The sequence below is a fragment of the Pogona vitticeps genome, chromosome 4 (genome assembly GCF_051106095.1).
Source record: "Pogona vitticeps strain Pit_001003342236 chromosome 4, PviZW2.1, whole genome shotgun sequence".
NCBI lineage: Eukaryota > Metazoa > Chordata > Lepidosauria > Squamata > Agamidae > Pogona > Pogona vitticeps.
Genome location: NC_135786.1, coordinates 214,619,720 through 214,645,754, shown reverse-complemented (window position 1 = coordinate 214,645,754; position 26,035 = coordinate 214,619,720). Strand labels below are relative to the sequence as shown.

The following is a 26,035-nucleotide window of genomic DNA, read 5'->3' as shown; positions in this document are numbered from 1 at the left end:
TCATTCCATCACTCTTTCCTTTTTGTTGGACTTTCAGTTTCTTTCTTTTGGGGCAGGCTAAGATATTAGAATTGACGGAGGAACGGCTTAACATGTGATATATTTCCCTTAAAATGTGCTTTAAAGGCAATTTAAAATGTAACTAGAAAATGTTGCTTAATACACCCAGTCCACCTGCATGCACAATCTAATCACATTTCCACTCACTGTATTGCTTTTGAAATGTAATTTAATTGCGCCCTCGTTACCAAAAAAAGTAACTCATTGCTGGCAAAACTGTTGCCTGAAACATATTGCTTCCAGCTTCTGATCTATAGCAGAATCCCTGGAAGTTTGAGAGGGGAAAAGGCATGTTCTGCAGTGGAAGACAAGAAAATGGCTCAGATGTCCATGTGCAGAACAACCTTTGACCCTGAGGTCAGCCTCAAATGTGGACCTCAGGATTCAAAACTAGACATCTATATTTTTACCTAATAATACTATTTAACTTCTACTAATACAGATACACTTAAAAGAATCTGTTCTGATTTTTTAAAAAGAATATCTAGCAAGTTTGCTATTATGTTTGAAACAACAGAAAGAAAATTATCACTCTAATGAACAACGTGCAACTAATGATGATAATAATAAAACTGAAGAGTAAACGCTCCATAAACCTAAATGTTGCCATGTCTCACAGATAATAAAAAAATTCCCCTGGTGTAGCTGTTAAAGTCGGCTGGAGAAACAACAGCACCTTTTAGACTAGAAAAAAAGTTTTATTTGGCATAAGCTGTCTTGAACTATAACCTACTTCAGGCTGCATCTGAAGAAGCAAGCAACAACTACAGAAGTTTATATGAAACTCTTTTATCTACAATAGAATAAAACACCACAATGGACAGGTGATGGTTAACGTCAACTTCAATTATTTAAAAGATCATGTAATGGTCGGTCATGGTGAGGTTGGATGGGGTAAGCAGAACTCAGCCTGAGTCAGAACCTATTTCCCAATGTGAGATCTCAGCCCTGAAGTACATGAAGTAACCATTTTTGAAAAACAGTCATCTAAGGAGGTGCAGAATGAATTTGCCCGTCATTGCTGAGTAACCGCAGCTCATCTCAGGACATTTGGGATTAAGGCTTCTAAATCAAATGATAAGCAGAGTCAGCCTAAGACATTTTGACACCAGAGGTAGAAAATCCACCCCTTCCCCCACATGCATGCAGTAGAAATGTTAATTAAAGAACTGACAGCTTGTTGCTTTTAATTGTGCCCCAAATCAACTGCATGAAGAGGCCTGCCTTGCTTGCCTAATGACAGACTGGAGCCCCAACACCTCTCTGTTTTAAATCAACTGCTGGTAATAATTATCGTAGTAACACCTTTTAACAATGTTTGAAACACATATTTTTTGAACGTAGAGAAAGTGTGATTCTGTTGCTCTCATTGCCATTCTTTTCCAACTTGCAATTCAGACCATAGATAAATGAATGTACCTGTTTAAAGTGGTTATGTTGCACCTCAGCTCAAATATACCTTATCACCTCAGTTCATATCTTGGGGAGACCTTAACAACAACTGAGTTTGCTGAAGAGAGAATGGATTTTGTGCCTTATTTTTATTTTATTGTTTGGGAGCCTGGAATAAACTGAAGAGGAAACACTCTACTCACTGGACTTTGGTGTGATCCAGCTGCAGATGTGCGTTCACCTTCTTTATTTTAAAACTCTTTTATGATACTAAAAGATGTCACGAAATTAATTGGTTTTCCCTGGATTGATGTGAGCTCCCCTCGCCACATCCATCTTGTGATGTCTGGAAGCTCTTGTCTCTTTCAAAGACAAAATTGCTGTCACATCCTGGTTCATCAGGGTCAACATTTCTGGGCTAAGTTATTTTTTGGATTACAAACATATCCTGGCTGGCTGGGGGACCGGGAGAATTGTATTCCACAAGAGTAACTTTTCCAAGCTGAGTTACAGGCTAGGGAAGATGGAATTACCCTCAAAGTCGTTTTCTTTTTTCAAAATGTGATTTTGGAAGTTACAGATAAACCCCCAACAGTCCCGCACTTAGGCCTTGTTTTCTCTGTTTGGGCTGTACTATTTGAGACTGTACGGCTACCCAAATAGCCTAGTGGTTTAGGTCTATGGCTAGAGTTAGAGGTTGAGAATTCAGTCTCCCACTGTGCATCTCAGAAGAGCCAGCCTGGGTGGCCTTGGGCAAGTGGCACAGTCCCGGGATTCTCCCAGAAGAAGAGAAGGGTAAACCACTTCTGAGGAGTACTCATTACCTGGAAAACCCTGAATAGGGTCATCATAATTCAGAATTGACTTGACAGCACATGATGATGATATTGGTGCTGGTGATGCTGGTGATTTAGTTTCAGGAGCTATTATCTTCTCAAAATACAATCATGCCCTGCTTTATATTAGGGATACAGAAGGGTTCCCACTTTAGTTGTGATAGAAAATTAGGACAAGTACCCTATTGGGACTGTACTTCCCAAAGTACAGTAATGCCCTGCTTTATCCAGAATAAAGAAATAAAATGTAATTTTTCAAGCTCTGATATTTACTAACTCCTAAAATATAGACTGAGCACAAAAGACTGCAGACACATAGAACTCAATAAGATATACAAAAAATGGAGCTAGATATATCATTCAGTAACACTTGAGGAAGGAAGGGATTTCAGCTGTCAAGGTTCGGTGGCTGGGTATATTCAATATTAAGCTGCCCTAAAGTATTGCATTCTGAGGTTATTCAATGAAAGTAAAAGTTCACAGGTCCCGTTCCTGAGATGTAAGTATTTGTGCTCTGAAATGTCGGGCAGGAGAAGCTGTCACCTGTCTTATAGGGTTACTCCTTCAGTTTTTAAAGGTAAGAAGTTTCACAGACCCTGTAAAGTGGAAGGCACAAGCTTCGATCCTGGTACCCTTTGCAATAACATGTGCAGCGTCAGTGGTTCCAATAAAGTCTTGATTCAAACCAACCTGTGCTTTACAGGCTTTCCTATATGTAATGCCAAAACTGGAACGTCTCACTGTGAACATTGGCTGGTAGAATTTTTCCAAGGCTGTGGCCATTCTGCTTAATCTGAGCCAGGGCACCAGCACACTCTCCCATGCCAAGGCTCAGCTCTCCAGCATGTAAAATAACACTAAAGAAGAATTACTTTGAAGGCGTGTGGATGGCTTCCCTCCCCCCCCCTCCCAGCCCAAGCTTCATTGAATAATAATGCCTTCCTCTGTGCCCATCTGCAGAAATGCCACCTGTGGTGTGTGAGCTGTCACAAAACTCAATGCATTTATTTGCCTTTCAGGGTTGACTCCCTTTCTGGACAATTCACTGCAACACTGAAGTTAGATCTGAGGCATAAAGCTCTCTCAGTTTGGGGGAGAACAGACTGCCCCACTTAACATTGCATTTGAGGCAGGTGCGTTTTTGATGCTCCCTTATATTTTAAACAATTAAAACTCACAGTAATATGTAGCACAGGTTACCTCTTACGTTGCTGTTTATTTGCAAGGAGTGTTTTTAAAAGACAAAAACAGAGAACACCAGCATCTGGCAGCCCATAATGCTTGCCTGCAGAAAATCCCAGGTTTCGCATTGGGTGTCCTTCCTGATGAGCAACAAAAAAGACTATGTGATACCACGGCCAGCCCCCGACAGTCTCCCTGGCCGGCAGGGTCAGAGCAGCGGTAGCCTCCCTAAGAGGCAGGTCTCTCCCCCCCCCCCCCCGCAGTCTATAGGTGGGACCATCCAAGCGGCCATTCTAGCCCCCCACCACCACCGCCTTTTGCTACAGGTACAACCCGGGGTCTATGTGACTGGATATGAGCCCACAGAGGTACACCGGCAGCATCCCTCTCGATGCCGCCCGAACCACGGCACCCAACCCCACTTCTCTTCTCTTCCCATCCCCATTCCTTGTCGGTCTGTAGCAGTGAGGACTTCACTGTACCTACCAGGTGAGCTATCAAGTGACCGCAACCCAGGCCGGCAGAAGAGAATGGTTAAATCGTGGATAATTTGAACGCCAATACCAATTTACTAAAAGGCGTCCCCTTGTAAGCCCAAACGGTATCTTCCCACGCCTCCTTTCCCGGCTGGGATTCAAAGCAAGGAGGGAATGTTGGGGAAGAAAGTGGATATCCTAGGAAAGGGGGACCTTTAGCAGAAGCCCATCAAGACACACACACACACCCTTGCCTCTCCCCGCTTTTCTCCCGCTCCGGACCGCCACCTCCCCTCGCGTCAGCCAAGCCAGCTGACAGCTTAGCCGCCTCCGTCTCCGATGAGCATTGTTTACTCCCGACGTTCCCTCCGCGCCCTCTCCTTTATTTTATTTTTTAAATTTTCCTTTCGTTTTATGAGCCGCTTCAATCCGCTAACCTGCCCTGCCGGGCCGACCAAGAATATCTGCCGCCTGGTCCGTCCCACTCGAGCCGCAGGACTCCGTGTCAGGGAAGTCAAGGATTTTTCGCACCAGAGGCGGAACATCCCATAAACTTCTGAGAGAACCATTCGCTCCCTTGCCATGACACCCCAAATCAGAAAAGTGACTGGGAGAGTTACTTTTCGTTTCAAAGACCCGACTTCCATTTTCCTCTCCTTTCTTGGGACTACAGGTCCCAGAATCCACCAGCAATTCAGGGAGAAGTCGTCTCCCGAGGTCTCTTTCCCAGCTCTGCCCGCTCCCCCCACCCACCCAGTCCGCGGCCAGAGGCGGCGGCAACCTTCCTCGTGCCTGCCCAGCGGCAGGGCCGGCCGGCCTCAACCGCTCGACGCTGCTGTTCCTGCTGCTGCTGACCTTCGGAGGTCCGGTCTACCTTGGGCGCTTGGCGGGTTTATGGCTTTGGCACCTTTTCCAGCCACCCCGGCGGCGGCGGCGGCGGCGGCGGCAGGACCCGGGCTCTGATAAGGACCCCCCATTCAGCAGATCCCAGAGCCTGATACCACCGCTTCGGGTTTGATAAGCTCGGCGAAACGTAACTCTCTCTCCCCCCCCCCCCAATGCACCGGGGCTGAGGAGGCCGGGGTGGTGGTGGAGGAGGAGGAGGACGCGGCCGATGACCCGAATGCGGCCCATCCGCCCCCCCCCCCAAGTCCCGCCAGCAGGGCCTTGGCGGGCGCCGGCCTGCGGGTTTCGCAGCGCTCCTCGGCGCGCCGCCTCGTCCCGGGCGGGAGGACGAAAAGGGCCGGCCTCCCCCGCCCAACTCCTGAACTGCCGCCCCCGTTCAAAGGTCTAAGCGGGAAGGGAGGCGTCGTCGTCGTCGTCGGCTATCTCGGGCAATCTGTCGAGAAGAGCAGATTATGGCTGCTGGGGCCTGATTGCCAATAAGTTACTAATAAGTCACTTTAGGGTTTAGGGAGGATTCTGAAGGATTTCTCAACCCGCCCTCCCCTCCCCGTTTGTTTTTCTTTAACTCGTTGTAGGAGGACTCCCGAACAGGCAGGCCGAGGGAGTAAAAGGGTCGGGGGTGAGGAGAAGGCGGGAGGAAAAGCACCCAAAAATGCAAGCGTTTGGAAGAAAAGACGGCGGCGCACCTCGGCTACCCTGCTCTCTACGTATTGACCTTGGAGTCAATCCCATTGATCACAACGGGGCTGGCCCAGAGTTTACATGCTACTGGGGTGCTGTTAGAAATGCAATGACAGCCTCAACATTTAGAAGGGTTTATTTTTGGACTACAACTCCCCGAAACCCTAGACTGCAGGGGCCATCCGGGAGTTGTAGCCCCAAAACTCAAGTTTTTCTAGTTCTGGAGTCAACCTCACACTGTCCTCAAAAGGGACTGAGTAGACATGAAGGGTGCAACCCAGTTCTCAGCATATTCACTTAGAAGTGAGCCTCACCCTAAAAATCATACTCAGATAAATGTATTTATACCCACTGGATTCAGCTGGACTTAGGTCTCAATGGACACTCAATGAGTAGCACTGGGAAACAGCTATGCTAATGCACCTTCTAATTCTGGAAGATGGCATTACCCACCCTAAAAATACAATTTTACAGGGGATGGGTAATGCCATCTTCCCTTTGTAACCTCTCCATATTTTCCCACAACTTCTTCCAGGAAAAGAAAGCTGTAAAACAGAGCAAAATACAATAGCAGCACAATATATTTTGATCAGCAGTACAGGAAACCTTCTGTCTGGAAGCGCCAGTGTCCTGCTCATTTGACATCTGGGTAGTCATGCACATAATTACAACATTATACACATTTGCAAACATTCCCACAAACGTATCAATAATTTTCAAAATCAGACCAGTTTCTTAGAGGGAAAAGTCAGACTGAAATGTAGAAACAAAATTGGCTTCAACAGCTAGCCCTTAAGAAATTACTTTCTTTATTTTTTTTAATTGGCACAAAAGGAGGAGGATTAAATAATCACATTATTTACACAAACCAAGTATGAGAGAATTTTGTTGGGGGGGAGATGTTTATTTGGAAATACACGTTGGGGACAAAAAGATACTTTCACTCCCGGATTTTGTTGTTGTTACCAATGTGCATTCGGTAAGACAAAAGGAAGCAAACACATTGTACCACTTGTCTTCTGTACAGAGCTCGAAAATGAGCTACGCTCTTATTATCTACAAAAAAATCAGCCTGAACTCTCAGCGTGGGGAGAAGACTTGGGGCTGATATTACTCCCCCGTCCATCTCGCAGAGGATTTGGCTGGAGCAAGGAGACAGAGAGGACTGGGCCCCTTGCGTATATCTTTCCGCATGTGTGCGGGCAAAAAGACAGTTCTCCTACAGTTCAAGTCCTTGAGCCAGAGTTAGCTCCCTGTGGAGGTTCTCGGCTGCTCTAGAAGTCCTGCCGTGGGGTGTGAGTTAGACTGTGCCTCCGCAGATCACAGTTTCGCCTGAACACTTTGCCGCACCGCTCACAGTTGTAGGGCTTGATGTCTGTATGGGTGAGAAGGTGAGTTTTCAGGTTACTTCTTTGATTAAAGGTTCTTCCACATGTGGGGCATTTGTGTGGAGATTCCTGTTCAGATTTGAAGCAAGCAAAGGATTAAACCCTTTACAAACTACCTAAATTACTGAGCTGTTGCTTTTCAAATTTCACACTCCCCCCCCTCTCCACCCCAGCTTCAGAGCTAGATTTTCCCCGTGTCCCCTGTTTTGGCTTAAACTATATAATACTACCATGGGTGTGTGTGTGTGTGTGTGTGGAGAGCAGGAATAAACTTGCCATCCCAAATCACGTTGAGAAATATGATCAGCTGAAACGGTCTCCAGGTAAAGCTGTGATTCCATGCACCTCAAAATTAGCAGAAAATACTGCTGATGACCACATGTTCATGTGCAGCAGCAACCTGGGGATCAAGTGTAAGGGGTATCACCTGCTACCGTTTGAGGTAAGGTGCCACCCATACTTGTAAAATATATTAGACTAAACTACCCATGCTGTCTATAAATCAGTTGTAGAACATGTACTTAGACTTCAGTGAGCTTTACTCAATGGTTAACATCCATAGGATGATAGGAAGCCTGGATGAGGATCCTAGCATGCACGATATCCACTCATGAATATTTCCTTGGAAGTAACTTCCAAGAAAGGTAATAGAAAGCAAACTAGGTTGTTTTGGCCAAAGAAGGGAGACCTGAATTAAAACCCTTCCCTAGCCAACTCCCCTTCCCAAATGACTTTCTGCCAGTCACTTATCTCTTTGGCTAAGCACGGGATTACAGCCTTACCCGAAGGCCAGTTTTCCTGTGCTGAGACTCAGTTTATTTCTCAGTAAATGCATCTGCCATGCAGGTACAACAGATCACGTACATATCTGCAATAGGGCATTTTACAGGTTGATCCTATGGATGTTTAGTCGGATGTTATTCTACAGGAGTTCCCTGGGAGACGCTCTTAGTAAGTATGCTTAAGATTATAGGCTGGAGTGCAAGGATATATCTTCCTGCACGTCAAGGTCAGTTCTCTTCTCACTTCATCACATTTCCCCATCAGTAGGATCTACAGAAAAATGCCTTCTGCTAATCTGCCAGGCTTCCCAGGGATACTTGCCTCATCTCTATCAGGGAAAAGCTCTCCACAGATGTCTTTCTAATCTAAACTTTTCAAACAGAGCATGCACGTAATTCAGCTGTTTACAAGCTAGTTTGGCTGTGGAGCCAGAGTCTGAATGTTCAGCTCCTCATTGTGGGTCCCAGGAGAAGAGCCAGCCTGTGTTGCCTTAGGCAAGCTGTATAGTTCCAAGGTGCTCTCCCTCCAAAAAGGGAAAGGTAAACTACTTCAGAGTATACCTAGAGAACCCTGGGAAGTCTCACCATAAGTCAGAACTGATGGTGCATAATAGTTGTTATTGGAAGCACCCTCCAAAAAATAAAATAAAATTCCAGTTTTGGATCATGTAAGTTGTAAATGAACCAATACAGCCTGAAGAAATGCTGCTAAATTCAATGGGACATGAGATTAAGATTGCACTGGAAAGTTTCAAGGGACACACTTATTCACCAAGTGATCTTCCCCTGCCCCCCACCCCACCCCACTTGCTTCACCTCCCCAAAATAAATTAAATGATTCTGAACAAATAAAGACTCCAGGTGTGTGTTCGATTTTCACAGTACTGGGATGCATTTAGAAGGTAAAGGCAGAAAAGATACTCTGCTTAAAGGAATATCCAGCTAACTGACTTACTGTTTCTTTAGATATCTAAAGAGAAACTTATCTTTAATACTTATATCCATTCCGCAGAAAGAGGTGGAACAAACTCAGAGTCAAAATAGACTGTCTATAAAGTGATGTGATCTAACCTTACCTGCATGTGTAATGTTTTATGAACTGCTAGAGTCCTGGACTGGCAAAATCCTTTCCCACATTCCTGACATTTGAACGGTTTCTCTTTGGAATGGATATACCTGGAAACCAATAGAGGCATTTGCAATCAGTATTTGTAAACACACCAAAAAAGCCACAACAGCCTCTTGGTAATTCAAGCCTCTGAAAACCACATAATAGTAAGCCAAATTCCTTTTCTCTTTCAGCAGTTTTCAAAGGCTTGACAGTAATTCTCCTCAGAGCTTCATTTCCCCTCTCTGCTAACAAAATGAAAGGAAACAAGCAGATACACACTTTCCTGTGTGCCATAAGCACCATTAAACATATTAGAATATTCCACCAAATCAAAATACGTGGAGTCACTACACAAGGATGTCCATTCCATGCCCATTTGCTGAAAAGTAAGACCAACTTGAATACAGTGGGACTTCCAAGCAAACACACACAAGTTGACCCCATGTCTTGTTAATGTCAGTGGGGTGTGTACCTAGAGGCTCATAGATCTAACAGGAGCAGGTCTTCTCTTCCTGTGATCAAAAAGTAACCAGGGGTGTCTATTCAGGGGTGGGTAGGGGGTAGGAAGAGACCCCAATGTTTTGGCTGTTGAGGAAAGGGGCTATTTATTCAAATTTGTAAACAAAACCACTGTAAATATTGTTTGTTTCCATTGGCATTAGGCAATTTTCCTCTCCCAGAGCCCTGCTGCTCTCTACTTCCCTTTCCATTTTGATCCACATTAGTTTTTCTAAGCAATAAATCTCCTGATGTTACCTGCTGCTTTGTAACTGGATTTGCAACAAGTAAATTTCTTGTATGGAGGTAAATAAAGAGTTTTGCTGTAATCACCAAGCACTTAGTGATAGTTGGAAAGTGCCAGCAAAAGTACCCCTAGAGCTTTTTCTTAAATTTGAAGTTACAGACACTCATTAAGAGCAGTCCAGTGAAAGGTCTCTGGAGATCGTGTGATTCAGACTGCACTTTTAACCACAGTGATAAATCTGTTCCATCAAAGTCAATGGGAGGTAATTCAGCACACACACTCCTCTGCAGCACAGCATTTTTTCCTGCCAAGTAAGTTGTCTCCACTGAAAAGGAAAGAGGCCTGGTTCAAAACCAGGCAAACCCCTGGCTATCATTCATGGTACTGTACTTCCATGCAAATAAAAACCCGCACGACCTCCAGCCTCAAGTTCAGTTTCTTGAAAATGAATAGTATCAGTGGACAGTGAGAAAACCAATACCTAGTGTTCAGAGAGGGCTTGAACTTTCCAAGTGCTAGCCCTCTTTCCCACAGCCTGACATCGACCCTGTAAGGTAGGCCAGCATGAGGTTACTCCCACACTACACACACAGGGAGACAGAAGGAGACCGGGGCTTTCTTAGAGCTACACAAATCACTTCACCACCATTTATTTCCAAGAACACAGAATCCGGCCCTGGTAGGGCGATGCATACTTTCTCAGCAGGGCAGAGGCTTAAGTGGGAGGAGGGGTGTGTGTGTGTGTGTGTGGGGGGGGAACATGAACAAGGGAGTTGAGCCGGTTCCTATTGGGGCTGGAGGGAAGGCGGCAAAAGCTGACCTGTGGTCGCGGAGGTGGTCCTGCCTCCGGAAGGCCTTGTGGCAGATGTCGCAGGTGTAGGGCCGCTCGTCCGTGTGGGTCCTCTCGTGGATGAGCAGGTTGTAAGACTTGGTGAAGTGCCGGCCGCAGAACTTGCAGATGAACTCCTTCTTGGTCTTGGAAGGCAGGCGGCCGCGCGCGGGCTTCCGGTCCGGGGACGAGAGCTTGCCCAGCGCCGCCGACAGGGGGCCGCTCAGCTTGGCCAGCTCGCCGTGAGCCTGCGCCGCCGCCGCCGCCGCCGCCGCCGCCGCGGCCACCTGGTGCGCTTTGGGCGGGTCCTCCTGGGTGGCGGCCGCGGCCAGGTTGGCAAAGTCAAAGCGGGGCCGCTCCTTGCGCAGGGCCGGCAGGACGTGGGCGATGGCGGCCGCCTGCTTGGGGTGGAAAAGGTGCGTGGTGAAGGGCAGCGCCGGGAAGGGGAAGCGCTCCACCAGGCCTTGCGCCGCCGCCATCTCGCTCAGCGCCGAGCAGCGGCTGATCTCCGCCGGACCCCCCGCGCCGCCGCCCCCGCCGACGCCCGTGGCGGTGGCCGCGGCGGCGGCGTAGCAGCCCAGCGTCCAGTGGTTCATGTGCATCGTGTGAACGGCGCTCAGGCCGTACAGGCCTTGCAGGTGGTCCACGGCGGCCGGGAAGGTGTTGACCGCCTGCAGGAAGGAGTAGTTGGTCAGCTGCAGGGACGGGTGCAGCGGGATCGGCGCCGGGAGGGCCTTGCTGCCCATCGTCCCCAGCCCGGCCTCGGCTAGACTCGGCGGGAGGAGAGCCGCGGGTCGGAGCGCACGCCCAGGCGCCTGCCGTCCGGGACGCAAATCCTGCGCAAAAACAAGAGACAAGGGGGAAAAAAGGCACCAAAAAAAGTTACTTGATGGGCAACACAAGGTGCCCTAGCCGTTACAGTATATTGAAAGAAGGGACGAGATTTTCATAAGATATCAAGATATCTCGTGACAGTGGAACAAGTATCCCCAAAATAATCATAGCAATCGAAGTAATAACTAAGAACAACTCATAATACCAGAAGCAGTAACAATGAAAGGCAAAGGAAAGAGCGGTCAGGACCAAAAGGCCGAACCGCGGCGAACACCGGCTCCAAAAGACACCGGGCCAGTCAGTGGGCGGTGGGATTCCTCAACCCAAAGCTGAGTCCGGAAGGCCAAGTCAGATGGGGAGGGAGACTCGCGAGGAGGAGGAGGAGGAGGAGGAGGAGGAGCGGGCGCGCACGGAGCCGCGACACGGCTCACCTTGCAAGTTTGCAGGTGCCTCGCAAGGTGGCCGGCCCGGCGCAGGTTTTTCTCTACTGCAGTTGCTGAGGGCAAATTGCTCTGTAAGAGACTCTGTATCCCGCCTGGTATCGGATGAAACCGTAAACAGGGCTGTCACACAGCTGTCACATAGCAGGTCGAGGGGATCACGAGGGCCAGAAACTTTACCGTGTGTGCATGGGGAATCCAAATCCAAGTCCAACGCGTCTCTCAGTGCGCGCGATTCCCTGGGACTTCCTTGATGCCAAGGATGGCTACTCGGTCAGTATTTTCGAAACTCACCAGCAGAAGCGCATCGCTCCCTTCCCAAAGCGCCGGGGTGAGCGACCCGCAGTTTGCGCGTCCTGGGCCCGCGCGCAGGCGGACCGTGGCATCGCGGCAACTTCAGCGCCCTCCCTGCGCGCGTCCTTCGGAAACTCCACTGTTAGCCAGCTTGGTAAATGGATAAAAGGACCGGACAAGGCCTTGGCTGCCAGTCTTCTTGTTCCTGAGAGAGTCCCAAGCGGGCTTTTGACGGCGCTTCCGAAGGGGATGGGGAAGCTCTTATGACCACCGGAAGCCCCCGGGGAAGCTGCCTTCTCTGCGCTGACAGTTTTTCAAGATGCAGCGTCTGGGAAAGGGAAACGTGATACACGGACGATTCCCACTCTAGAAGGGAAAATAAATGCACTAAAAGAAGAGAAGCTCTTTTTAACTAAGTTTCTCGAGTTTTGGAGATGATGTATTTTGGGCTGCAATGCCCAAGAATTTCCCAGCCGTGGCTACTGGGAGCTGTAGTCTGACATCTCCAAGCCCTCAATGCCTGATGCCCGAAAACGGAACGAACCTCGATCCCGAACAGGGGACTCGAAAGTAACCTCAATATCGCAGCTTCCCACAATAACAAGCCGCAGTAAGCCTGCTCAGCTGCCCGTCCAAACTTCTTCTGAACGATCCTGTGTGGATCGCAGCTCTCAGAAACGGCCTTACTTGCAGGGTTGAAAATCAGCTCTCAGCAAGAACCAAGAACCCTGCAAACTCACTTGCCCACCTCTTGTCAGCATGGGTACAATCCATGCACCCCCCTCCCACCCTTGGAAGCCCCATTCAGTTCAATAAGCCCAAATCATTGGGAGTGTGGACAGGATTGCAACTGTGCGCTGCGGGGCCATGCTGGGGACCCTTTGCCTCTGTGGAAGAAAAGTCCGTTGACATGAAAATTTACTTCCGAGTAAATATAGTTTCATGGAGGATTCCTCTTGATGGGCTTGCTGTCAAGTGTACGAACTTAGAATAAAAGCCTGGTTCTGGGTTTCGGTCGTTCTCCCCGAGAGCAGCGGGAAGTAAAAACGAAGGGGAAACGGGGAGGAGGGAGGGTGGGAGACAAAGCCCAGCCCACCGTTCTTGTCCTTGAACTGGGAGAACTTCGGGCGCTTTCCACATTCGGAGTCCTTGTCTCTTTTATTTTATGAGTCGCTTGACAATATAAAGAGTGTGTCTCAAGGTAAAATCCACATGCCGGTGGCGGTCCCGCTCCCGAGGAAATATCAAGCGCCTTTTTCAGCGGTCAGGTGCCAGCCCGGGACTCTTTGTCCTCCTTTGCAAGCTCGTTGTGTTCCATTTGTAGGAACCAGCTTCTCAGGTTTGGGTCGGAATGATAGGGTCCCCCGGTGCTTTGTTGGTTTCTTCCTTGCTCCGGTTTTCAACTTTCAAGGCTTTCAAAGTCTTCGGCTGAGACTGACCTTGGGGTAAAGGGGGAGGGGGGAGGAATCGCTGAAGGGGAAGCAAAGATCACCCATAACAAGCAGCGAACCTGGGGAGGGGGGGGGGGGTCAGAGTCGACCTTTGCCGGGTCCTTCTGGGGCTGCCGACCTTCCTTTCCCCGGTGTGCTTATTTTTCTTCCTTCAGCAACAACTCATTTGTCAAGATAACTGGAAGAGAAAAAGAACATTTCGCTCTCGCCCCCCCCCCCGCGCGCGAAAATCCAGCGCCGCAGGTTCTCACAAACATGTGTCGGCCTGGCAGAGCCCTCCCAGCTGGCCGAGGGCAGGAGCCGCCACCCGAGAGGACTCGGGCCGAGACCTCGACTCCCGCCGGACCGCCGGGAGAGAATCCGAAGGGACCTGGAGCCGGGAAAGAGCCACGCTCGGAGGAAAGCGTGGCAAGGGATCGCAAATGGCAACTGTTCATTCGGAGTTCACGGGAGAGCCCGCCTCCTCAGGGAGGAAAGTTACTTTTTCCCTAGAACGCCCCGAACTATCCAGAAAGGATATTTTCCAAAGCGCTGCTGCCCCCCTTCCTGCCACCGGCGACAGAGGCCAAACAGGCGCAGGGGGAGGCAGCGGGCCTGGGTCCCCCTCCTCTCCTGCCTGCGATCCAGGCCCTTAGGTGGGCCACCAGGAAGGGATCCGCCTCGGACCCCAACGGGGGGGGGGGACCTTGGTTTGGGACTAGGGCGCTGGTGTGTGTGGGGGGGGGGGTAGGGGGATGTGTTTAAAAACCCAGCAGGCGTATCAGGACCGCGCATCGCCGAGCCCGCCCCCCCCCATTGCCCTGGGAGCGTTGCCTCTTTTCTGACCGCCCCCCCCTTTCTCCTTCCCAAACAGCAGTGGTCGCTCTGTGGCCATCGCTGCTCCTCAGGAAGCTGGCTCCGCTCCGCTCTCTTCCTACATTTGGAACCTCTTTTCCGAGTTTTTGAAAAGAGTTGTGGGAAATATGATACCTGTACTTCAAGGGGAAAAAAATAATAATAAAGAGGCACTTAAATCCAATTGGGAGCTAGGAGTTAAAGGCTGGTGGCTGGGACAACTCGACGCGGCCGCATCTGTTCGCCTCTCTCTTTCCCCCTTTTACACACTCATTCTCTCTCTCTCTCTCTCTCTCTCTCTCTCGATCCCTTCCTGAGCCGCCTTTATAAAATGAAATAAAACAAAACAATCCCTTTGGTAGAAGCGCCGGTAGGACCGCCAGCCTTCTTTGAACTTCGCCTTTCTCCACCTGAGAGCGCGCTCGGCGGGTGGCCTGGCGGGTCGGACTCCCCCCCCCCCCGCGCACAACTGGGCCAAACTCGGAGTAAAGAGGTGTGGGTGGCGAGTGACCCGTTTGGCGCCCTTTTCAATCACGAAATCCCATCACAACAGATACATGGTGGCTCGCCGATGGGAAGGAGCGAGCAGTTCGGATCCAGCGGTTTGGGCTGCGAATAAAGACTTCAGAGCCTGCTGGAGAGGCAGCTCCAGGCCCCAGCAGGGCCCTCTCCTCCCGAACTGGTGGCCTGTGGCCTTGTCACAAAAGGCCCCGGAAGGTTGTGTTCTTCTTCTTCTTCTTCTTCTTTTGCTTGGCTTCAGCATTTGCTGGATCGCAAGGTCCCGGCGCCCAGCCTCTCCCGGGCATCTCTCTTCCTCGCGCGCCGACCATCTTGTGCTTCTGGGACGGCTACTGGAGGTGGTGGTGGTGGTGGGGTCGCCTTTTTACACGAATGCCGCCTAAACCCTTTCTTGTGTGCGGCCTGCGATCCGAGAGTGCAGGGAGGGAGTTAATGAGAGATGTGTGACAGTCAGAGGGTTTCACTCAGCCCATTCAACCGAAACTATAAACTCCATCCCTAATTCAACTTTCCCACAACTCATCACTCCCCCCCTTCCAAAATAAATAAGTGCCGACATAAATCACTGAGTCTCTGCCCCCCCCCCCGCAAACAGAACTGCCCGGGACTGAGAATCGGCAGAGACGCTGCCGTGGGAGTGCGGGGGGGGGGAGGTGCGGGGGGGGGGAAGAAACCTTAACTTTAGTGTTAATAATGGATTCGTTTGCTCTCCTGCCTGGGTTTCAATTATACTGAGGTCAAACGGTTTCCTTCTTCAAGGGGGTCCTTCCCGAACCACGAGAAGGGAATCTCAGAAATCTGTATTGGATTATTTGATTTATGTGGAACATCGTCGAGTATTGTCTCCCCCACCACCTCTCCCCAACATTTCCAGTCCTTACACCTCCCCCTAGTCATTCAGAAGGCCAGAGGAGGGTCCAATTTGAAAAGAAATCAATAAATAAATAAAAGCAGGAGTCCTCCCACGGAGATTAAAAACACACACGGCCTAAACATGTGTTTTTAAAAGCCCATGTTCTGCATTAACAACCCTGTAATGCATAACAGCAAAGCGCTGAGATTATGAGTATGGGAAGGCCTTCCCTCCCAAACCTACAGTACTCTCAGCACCTCGATTTTCATGACCCCTGCTTCCAAGTAACCATGTCCAGAAGGAAAAATAATTCCAATATTATTTGCCCCTTTCTTTCAAACTTAATGGACTATGCAATGCATATTACAAGTGTCTTCCACATATACATCACAACAACGAAGTGATTAGGAAAATCTCAGGGTTTAAGTAGAATTTGCTTCTACCTGGTGGGCACAATACACTTCAATCCTTTGAATTGCTGGTAAGGTTTTCGAATTAAATGGGATTTACTTCTGATTAGGCATACACAGGATTGTGCTGCCAGTAAAACAGAAGTTTATTAAACCACTGAAAGCTATTTCCCATATAATCCCATCTGGTAGATAGGAAAGGCAGCCTTAGGCCTTTTATATAAAGAGAGTGATAACTTGTTCATCCTTTGTTTTATATTAAATTATTTTTTAATATGCTGACAATTGTTATATTTTCTTATTAGAGTTAGGGAGGGGTATGACAAAACATGTTTTTATTGTTTGAAGATAACTTTGCTGACCTGGTTAAAAACACAAATATATTTAGATCGCAATCTTTTATACACTTCTCCGAGAGTAAGCCTCATTACATTAAATTGGCTTACATCCCAATAGATATGTATAAGCCAAAAGATAATTTTAGTTATGTTTGCTCTGCAATATATACCCAAAAATGCCATATTTAGATGCAAGCAATATACTTTCATGGGAAAAGAATTATGTAGGGGTGAGAACAATAATTTTGGCCAAAACGTCCCATTCGTTCCCAATCACACCTTTACAAGCACATCCTAAACAAGCTTACTTAGAAATATGTCTCATTCGTTCAGTGGGATAGACATTACCGCTTATAGTTAATTTCATTTTTTTAAAGCTTCAGATGTTTCATTTTTGAAAATGCACAACTTTTGTAATAGACACATAATGCTAATTCCAAAGTGTTGATTTTGTTGCTGCTTTAAAAAACCGGTGCAACACACTGCAAAGAGGTGTTTTTAAAATATGAAATAGCAAAAATATGTATCTCTTCTATGGTTATTAGGATATATATTTTCTACTAAATCATCTGTGTGATGACACATTACTTCACAAAACGGTAACTGAATGTAAAACACACTGAAAACATGCACACACGCGCCCTTTTTAAAAATTAAAAAACAGAAAAAACACCCAGAAATCTGACGATAAACTCCTGCTGGATCTGTAATTGGACTTAGAGGGTGCGATCAGAACACATACTCTAAGTTCCGGCGAAACCATTCAGATGTCACAAAGTCAATTCGTTTAAATTCTAAACTTGACCATCAGAAATGGGGGGAAGGGGGAAGAGAATCAGGCCAGAAATAATAGTGTTTCTCTTTGGCAGCCCGCTGGTAGTCAGGGTGTGAATCAAACACGGATGTTATTTAGACACACTGTCATTTCCCTTTCTACTCAGGATCCTTAATTTAATTAAGATCGGTGTCTACCGAACAAGCGTCATTCTAATGTGGTCTTTGGCTAAGGCTGTTTTTAAAAAAAATAAAATCTTCAAGCGCTTCCGATAGCTAGGAGTTAAACGCAGAGAAAGTAGCCCTTGCTTTGAAGTGAGAGTCAAACAACTGCTGTTCGCAGAGGCGGGAACTAAGAAAAAGCTTCGGCGACCCTCAGCCATCAGGTACACAGACATGGGCAGGCCGTTTGAAGTGACGTCCATTCCAGATCATCCCGGGTCTTTTATTTATTTCTTGCTTAAAAAGAGGTTTCAGCCTTTTTCAGAAGGTCATCTTGTGCTGTCTGGGGTATATATAAATATAAATCAGGCCCGGGATGGATGGGAGGCAAAGGAAATCTTTATCTAAGATTTATTTACCCAAGGGCACGGCTATCCTTGATCCCTCTCCCCTAGAAGCAGAGAGTACAAAATGCTCGTTTTTCTGGCCAGGCGGGAGGCCTTAACAGAGCCGAAGTGTTCCGGAGCGGACCGGGCTCACCGCTGGCGGTGTGCACAGAAAGACAGATCTGGCCCTCGTCGATGAGGAGGGGAAGAGGAGCAGCGGTTCAAAACGAAAGTAAGGGTGAAGCGCCGAGCTAGACAGACTCAGCAGACGGGGGGGGGGGGGGGAGCCACAGGCAGCCCGAATTTTCTGCAGGCGAATTCGAAGGCAAACCTCCGTGTGCTCCCTGGCCCTCACTCCCAGGTCAAGAGAACACAGGGGCGCGGCGTTTGCACTCCTCAGCGTCAGCTTACAGCACGTTTTCAGGCAACGGATCTCACCGAAAGCTCATCGGACAAACCCGGGACCGATTCGGACATAATCTCGATTCCGGCTATTCTGGGGTACTCGCACCTCCAGGACTTGTGTACGAGAGTTTGTGCACCTCCCCACCTCCCGCGTGCATTCATAAGCCGAGATGCCTTCCCTAGTTCTGCAGGGTACAATTTCGGAATGGTTGTCAGGAAGAGGCGCGTAAAAGGGGCTTACCTACCTCTGACTTGCCACCTTCTTTAGACGGGCTTCGCACGACCGAGATCGCCCCGCGAACGACCCTAGTGCTTTCGTCGCGGCATTAGATCCACGCGGAGGAGGCGGAAAACTCCACCGGAGTGCCTTAAAGCGGGCGAGTCCCCGGGGTTTCAAGCATGTTAGGGAGGGATCTGGAGGAATCAGCGAAGCGGTGGAGAAGGCCGAGCCCTCCCGCCTCTCTCGGCTCGGAAGTGGGTCAAGTCCCCGCTCGCTCTAACGGCCCCGCATAGAAGAAGGTCTTCCTAACTGCGCTTCTTTCCGAGCCCCTCGCCTTCGACTCTAGCGAAGTTTGATACAAGTCTGGAACTCCCCCTCCCAGATCCATCACATTTCAGCAGCTTAAGTGGCGTGCAGCTCTGTCCCCGCCCGCAGGTCCCACCCCAAGCCGCAAGGATTCGAATGTTCACGGCTTGAACATTCTAACCACGCCCAGCCCCGAACGTTCACAAGGTTGTAAAGTTCTGAGACCGCCCCCGTAAAATCCCGCCTCCACTCCCTTTTCCACCACTCTGTTTACTTCTGTTTGGATAGCAACTAGCCTTTAAAGGGACAGTGCTCCTTTTCGCTCCATCCCAAGAAGCTCATTACCTAAAGTGACTTTCTCCTGTGAGAAAACACGTTCGGTTCATTAATCGTATCTTCCTCCCTTACAGTTCATTGACCCTGAGTACATCAGCTGCAGGAACTTCGGTAGCTAGCTCAGAGCAAGCCCCCAAATGTAAACGTCCCCAGAACAACATTTCCAGGACCAGGAATGAAAGTTGCTAATTTTAAGATTTAGATATTTTATTTAGCCGCAGATTAACCACATCGATGTAAACTGATCGCTTATAAACCTCCGTTGAGTCGTCTAATCTTGGCCATTTTTTTCTTCTCTTACCCCCCCCCCCCCGTCATGGGTTAGTGAGATTGCCAGTTTTACACACCGCCACGTCGTTACAGCGAATGCATGGTATTGTTGTGGTTGGTAGCGGTGGGGTGGTGACAGCAGCAGCAGCAGCAACAATATAGCGCTAATTCAAAACAAAATTAAAACAAATCTATTGAATTGTCTTTCAAGAGAAACAATTTATTTTCAGACAGGTGGATTTCAAGGGAAAACCAATATTCCGCTGCAAAAAATTTTTTTACCCACAGAAGGAAAGCAGATTTGACAACTCTTCCAGAAATGTCTGTCCATGATATTGGGTGAGCAAATCCCCTCAGTCCCCCACTCCCTAAAACACCAACTGTGGAAATTATAGGTTATGTATAGGCGCTCAATATCTCTTAGGGCTACTTTTTGTCCATTTCGAGAACGATCTTTCCTTTCCTTTCCTTTCCTTTCTTTTCCTTTCCTTACTTATCCATCCCAAGTGACCAATCACGCGTTCTTTAACTTGAGCCCCTGGATAAATAAAAACACATTACTACAGTACTCTTAACTTGCGGTTGGGCTGTTTTTTTTTCCTGCCTGCACACAGCATTTCAGAGGACTATTTGTTAACTATTCATTAATGGAGCGAAGGGTAGAGAGGAGGTCTGGCTATTACACCCCACCCCCCACCCCCAGAACGGAATTTTGCAGCACTGGCTCTTTGAAACCTAAAACAATCCACATGGCGAAATGACGTTTAAAGGCTTTTCCTCTATCTCTCTCCCCCCCCCCCCTTCTACCTCCCCGTAGTCGGGAGCAAAATCGTGCTGGTTGAGAGCTTCAGGGGGAGATGAGAGCGAGCGAGGGAGCGCAAAAGCCAGTGAGTCAGATGCAAAAGTGTGTGTGATCCAAGCGATGAGCGTGAAACAAATAAGACCAATAAACCTGTTTGTAATGACAATTTTGAAAATGTCAGACACTGAAAGAAGCAACGAAAAGAAACCAGTCTCCTGTCTGAAGTCTTTCCCTGAGAAACCAAAATTGGATAATGCACTTTTCCTTCCTGGGAAGCGCCACTTCGAGAAATGTATTGTTTTTGTTTTGTTTTGTTAAACATTCTCGGATAGAAAAACAAAAACAAAACGAAATTCAGGCTTGTCTGAAATTGAGAATGAGGTCTCCAAATTATAAAAGGAGGTGTTCGCTGGAAGCTAGGAGGGGGCTAGGCAATTAGGTAGGAAAGGCGGTGGAAGAGTTAAGTCATTTGGGGCTGTTGATTCCAGTCTGAAGAAGCCATTCGATTATGCAGTTAGATATTTTCCTGTCTCCTACTTCAACGCTAAAAGGCAGGTGTAATAATAATTTGGGGTGTGTGTGTGTAAATCCTTAGAGGAATTAGTCCAGTAAGGCCGCAGTAGTGAAGATCGTAATGTGGAAATAAATGCCATTGAAAGCAATGAGATCTACTCCGCAGTCAACACGGCTTCGTTCCAGTTTCAACAACACAATCCTATAAATCAATGAAGTAAAATCTACCATGTGCAGCCCACAAATAAAAGCTTCAATTTTCCATGAGGCTTACTCCAAAGTAGGAGTACGGTCTCTGCCAACTTTTGGGAGGGCACCCTTTCGTCTAAGAAGTTCGTGTCCTCAACTCTGAACTCCGGAATCGAACAGAGAATAGAATATAGGGAACAGGAGTGAATTCGTATTATAGTAGCTTCCCCTGCGCTCACAACAGAGCCGGCAGCCGTTTCCTTTCGCTAGGCTACTATGGCTTTATTTTATAAAGTACGTGAAGTCAAGGCTACATTATTGGCTGGCGACGCAGAAGGTGGTCTAACTGAGAAAAATCCCCCACCTGCCGCATTTAAACATCTGGCACTTTCAGGGAATGTGGCAGCTTGTGATTTGTCAGTTCCAATCACTCCGTCTCTCTTTCTTGCTCGTTCTTTTCCCCTCTGCCCACAACAGGGAACACCTCTCGCCCCTATAAAACGGAGGAATAAATTAAATGACAACCCACACTCAGTAGTATTGTTGCTGTGTTTTATGTTATGTTTAAAAAAGAAAAAGAAAAGACAGATTATTTCCAAAGAGAAAGTCCTGCCTCAGATTTTACCGGCCAATATTTTTAGAGTTCTGTATTAGTGGGGGATCAAAAATAAGAGAAACTAAAATAGTTGGCGCAATGGGCGAATAAGATCTTTATCTTGGAATGAAGAAACCTGGAAACGATTACGGAGCTGCTGTTGCTGCTGGGATTGCTGTTATCCCATCACTATTATCATTATTAATTTGCATATTGTGTATCAGTGACAACAATAATAGAAGGAGGAAGAACAGGAAGAAGAAGAATTAGTTTATTGTTGCCACTACCGTGATAAAAGTAACAAGTTGTAGAGAACAACGGCAGAACAAATACAAGTACTATTAGTTTGAGCCCATCGTCCTTGGAAACGTGTGTTTCCCCGAAATGTCAGTGCCGGGGTTAAGATTTAGCAGGGCTAAACAGGTGCGTCCCTCTTTCGGGCGGAACCGGGCAGACTGGCTAATGCCACCCTTTGCCAACGGCGTTCGGGGTTAAACACGCGTCTTTTAAGGTCTGTTTCCGCCATCCCCTCCCCGGGGCGAAGAAACACGGAGGATTAGCGTCCCATGTTTACAGGAGTCCCATGATCTGCAGCTGGGTAACAACAACAAGGACAAAATAACCCCCACCCCCACCCCACCTCTCCTCACCCCAAAAAACCCACCTTGGCCTCGCCCAACCTCAACGCCGTGTGTGGGGAACGAAGTCACGGTAATTGTTTTTCCACCGGCGCTTGGGGAGAGGCAGAGAGCGCTCAAGGCCGCACGCTTACTTGGAAGTAAATCCCATTGCACTCAGCGGGGACTTAATCCCCAGCAAACCAGCACGAGAAGGGCCTGCGTGGGAGGCAAGCTGGGAGGGCCTGGCTCGCTATCCGCCGTCTGTGACCGAAGGCTTCCTCTTCTCTCCGTCCCTGACACTGTGTACCCCTCACAAACAGCCGGGCAGGACGCGCTCAACTTTCTAGGCTAGATAAGGTCCGAGAGAGAGAAAGAGAGAGGAAGCGATAGCACAAGATCACCCACTGAGCCGAGATTCGAACCCACGACTCACACTCCTGTTGCCTCTGGAGCCGTCTGGGTTCCTCCCATACCAGACTCAGGGAGAGCGGGAAAGAGGCGATCGATGGCCACTTTCTCTGCGTCTCTCTTTTTCTGCACCCCCTTGGCCGCGGCCCCGTCCCTGAGAAAGCGGCCCCAGGGTCTCCTCACCGGCCGGGGGAGGCCTGCCAGGAGCGATCCCACCTCGGATCTGCGCTCCGAGGCCGGATCCGCCTCCTCCTCTTCCTCCCGCTCAGCCAGGAGACATTCAGCGCCCCCTCCGCCTCGTGTAGCTCGTCCTCCCCCTTTCTGAAGCGCCCCCTCCTCGCCGCTCATACACCTTGAGCGGCCTCCACTCGGCCCCGCTCCTTCCTCTAAAGAGAGTTCGGGTTTCGGATGCCACCAAAGAAGGCAGGGCTGGGCGGGCGGCGGCGGCGGGGGGGGGGTCCCCTGCGGGAGCTTGGGAGCCGGGAGGGGAGACCTGTCAGGGCCTGGCCTCCGGTGCCAATCACCTTCCTCTCCTCCCCACCCCCACCCCCATATTCTCAAATGAGAAAGGGAGCGGGGCTTCCCGAGTCGGGTTCTGCTCCCTGCCCCAGACGTGGTCTTTCCACTCTGTACATGCTTGGGCGCACTCTCGACGCTGAGTCTGGTTCTGAGGAGCAAAGCGTGCGTGTGCCGGAGACCCTGCCCCGAAGCGGTAGGGCAGAAGGCTCTTCCTTGGCGAGCCACGGCAAAGGTCAAGCGCCTGCTGCCCTCCCCCCCCCCACGACGGCGAAGAGCGGCCCGCAGTCTCGCGATCCGTTTCCACGAGAGACGGCTCGCGTGTCCGCTCGAGCTGGGGTTACCTCCGCGCCGGCCGGTTTCTCAGTGAAGCCGAGCCGGTCCTTCAGAAGAACGAGCCCTGCCCGTCCGGCCAGCAAGGGAGACGCGCGGAGGCGACGCGGATGCGCGCTCCTTCCGCTCGGCCGGCGCGGCGTGTCGGCCACTCGGGGCCTTTCCCGGCCCTCGCTGCGCCCCTGCCTTGTCTTAACGGCCTGCCAATCGGTCCAAGAAAGGACCGGAGTAGCCTCGGGGAGAGAAGCCGGGCAGCCTTCTCGAGGGAGGCGGGGAAGCAGGGGAAAGGGAGCAGCCCTGAGACGCAGGCGGCGCAGCTGCTGAGGAAGCCGCTGGACGGCAAAGGCGGAGGTTAGGATTAAGAAGAGGAGCGAGGAGGAAGCGTTCAGGTTAGCCGACCATCCCGGACTGCGGAGTTGCGCCGCCGTAGCTGCCGCGGGGAAGCGAAGAGCTCCGGCGCCCCCTGGAGGCCTCGGCTGTCTTTGCTTACACCGGGGCGCAAGGCTGAACGCCAAGGTACTGTACCGGAGGCTCGCCTTTTTCAGCCTCCGCCGCCGCAACAGATGCCCTTAGGCCCGGCCGAGGTTAAGGCCAACCCGTCACTGTTCCGAAACTTCCCCGGTAGCGGAATGTCCCATCCCCGGCCTTGAGACTCGAAACGTTTCAACGCTCTTACTTAAAGGAAGAGGTCTTTCGGGGCAAAGGTGGGGAGTTCTAAATATTTTTTTTAGCAAATCCTAAATACATCAGGAAGAAAAAGACATCTCGTTGAGCTCGCTGAGGATGACTCTGTTTGGGCTCCAGCCCTACGCCCAGCCAACCCACCCACTCAGTCCGGGAGCAGATCCCCCTTGGAAACCCTGTAAAACAAGCGTCCATACCGTTGCACTGGGAAACCAAGTTCAGCACGACTTTCCTTCCTGCGCACGGTCGTCGGAGAACGCAACCCGCGGTACGGGGCGGGGGACTCACCCCCTCAGCCCAAAAAGTACCTGCACCCCAGGGCCCTGCTCCCCGAAGTGGGACGAAGAAGATGCAAATCAGATTTCTGCGCCACCATCCTGCATAAATCAGTTCGAAAGGAAAACTCCGCTGACCTCAGGAGCGCTTGCGGCTAAATGCGTAGTAGTAGTGAGACTGCAGCCTTATTTCACAAAATCGTGAAGATTGTAGCTGGTTAACCCAGGCCGTTCGCACCCGGAACAAGGCTGACACGTGTGAATCGAGGTATGAAGCTGGGCCGTGAACCTGTGTTACTTGTACCTTACAGGTGCCAGGTGGTGCGCTCACGGCGCTGTGAGGACTACCCCTGCTTACCATCGCTGTTACTAATGCGGCCAATATTCAGTACAGACCAAAGAACTCTGGCATCCGTCGTTGCTGTGTTTTATCGCCTATTCACTACTAGCTTTCCAGTACAGCAGTACAATTTAGAGAGAGACCTACGTGGGAGATAGAATGGGTGTCAAAAGGTAAAGGAGATGTACTGTATTATGGAAGAGAAAGCGGCCCAGCGGAAGGCCTGTGGACTGTAGCTCCATTCATCCCACACGGTCAATTTATTTATGGACCCCTTGTTTCTGCTGAAGGCTTGCCAATTCTGCTTGGGAGGTTGGATGCAGGTCTCCCCACGTGGACCTGGACTGAAGCCCTCTCTTGCTAAGACCTTAAGTTCCTACTTCCTGCCTTACTCCCCGCGCGACTGCCTGGGAAACAGCAAGAGGACAAGGGCTCGCTCGCTCCTCCACCGACTTCTGGCCCGTTTCGTCGGGAGGAGGCCCGACTTCTGTTCGAAACTCCAGGCCAATATGGTTGGAAAGAAGATCTTCACTTGTGTCGATCTGAACGTATGGCATTCTTATTGCATATGCTTAGACTACAGTATTGCATACATTGATCAACAGAGCATGCATTCAACAACGCGCGTTCATATAAACTTATTCGTCGTCTTCTTAGAAGCGCAGAGCGGTTTATATGGGGTTCCTGCAAATTCTCTCCAAGGAAACAACAAACAAACAAACGTGGTTTTGTTTTCAGCGTCACTAACAGGATGGCATGGGACTCAGGAAAGAGATTTAGGTTCCTCATGAAAGCGATCGTTTAAATCAGAGCTAGAGATGCTTAGGCTCTTTGAATCTCTGCTATGTTGCGGCGAAAACGTTCCTCGCTGCTCTGAGGTAACTTCGAGGCGACTCTAATCGGGCTAGACCTAGTCAGTTTAGCAAGAGGTCGGCTGAAGGAGGCTATTCCCTGGGGCTGTTCGTGGCAGAGGAAACAAGCGACGTTTTTGTTTGGTCTGGAACCAAAAGTTTAGGCATCCTGCGTGAGGCCTCGGCTTGACAGATGGCTCTCTGACCTTGCCCGCTTCTGTAGTTCGTGTGATCGAAACGTGACAGAATCAGACAGGAGCCACAGCAGCGCCATCGTGCCGATGACACTGAAACGTTCTGGTCAGATCGGAGGAGGTGACAGGATGCTGGCCGGAAACGCGCACTCTCAGCTCACTAAACAGGCCGCAGGCCAAATTCTGGGAGGGAAGGGAGAGTTGCCCCTTTGGCTACCAGTGGAAGTTGGCAGAAGCCTCGGGTGGGCGGCGGGACAGAGATCCTGGGGTGCAGGCCTTCAGAAAGGAAAGGCAAAGTGGCCGAAGAAGGGGCGTGGAGAGACAGGGCAGAGCAAAGGATGGACCCAGGAGAGAAGGACCCAAAGAAAATTGGTGTTTTTCTTGTTTTAGGTGTGTGTGGGGGGGACAGAAGAAACAGGGAACCAGGGGTACCGAGAAAGGATCCTGGGGGCAGGGAGGAATTCTAGGGCATTGATGACCAGGAAGGTATTTTCT

The 26,035-nt window shown here is 49.6% G+C and overlaps 1 protein-coding gene across 5 annotated transcripts; it reads right to left on the bottom strand.

Annotated features, from left to right (window-relative positions):
* Positions 1 to 6,337: 6,337 nt before the first annotated feature.
* OSR2 (odd-skipped related transciption factor 2) lies at positions 6,338 to 21,942 on the bottom strand. 5 transcript variants are annotated; one of them, XM_072999174.2, is made up of 4 exons: positions 18,334 to 21,942; positions 10,380 to 11,224; positions 8,780 to 8,879; positions 6,338 to 6,990 (listed from the first exon to the last, which is right to left on the bottom strand). In XM_072999174.2, the coding sequence occupies exons 2-4, from the start codon at positions 11,132 to 11,134 to the stop codon at positions 6,808 to 6,810; spliced, it is 1,038 nt and encodes a 345-aa protein (XP_072855275.2). In that variant the 5' UTR covers positions 11,135 to 11,224; positions 18,334 to 21,942; the 3' UTR covers positions 6,338 to 6,807. The 5 variants fall into 5 exon arrangements, with proteins under 5 accessions (XP_072855275.2, XP_072855280.2, XP_072855278.2 ...); XM_072999179.2 differs by having other exon boundaries at positions 6,338 to 6,908; positions 18,334 to 20,931; XM_072999177.2 differs by having other exon boundaries at positions 18,330 to 20,920.
* Positions 21,943 to 26,035: the final 4,093 nt, after the last annotated feature.

What these genes read in the sequence shown, in the direction of transcription:
- OSR2 (XM_072999174.2), bottom strand. Translation starts at nt 11,134, where the DNA reads ATGGGCAGCAAGGCCCTCCCGGCGCCGATCCCGCTGCACCCGTCCCTG. An exon ending in GACCACCTCCGCGACCACAG is followed by an intron (nt 8,880 to 10,379) that starts GTCAGCTTTTGC and finishes ATTGGTTTCCAG; the next exon opens with GTATATCCATTCCAAAGAGA. An exon ending in ATAAAACATTACACATGCAG is followed by an intron (nt 6,991 to 8,779) that starts GTAAGGTTAGAT and finishes AAATCTGAACAG; the next exon opens with GAATCTCCACACAAATGCCC.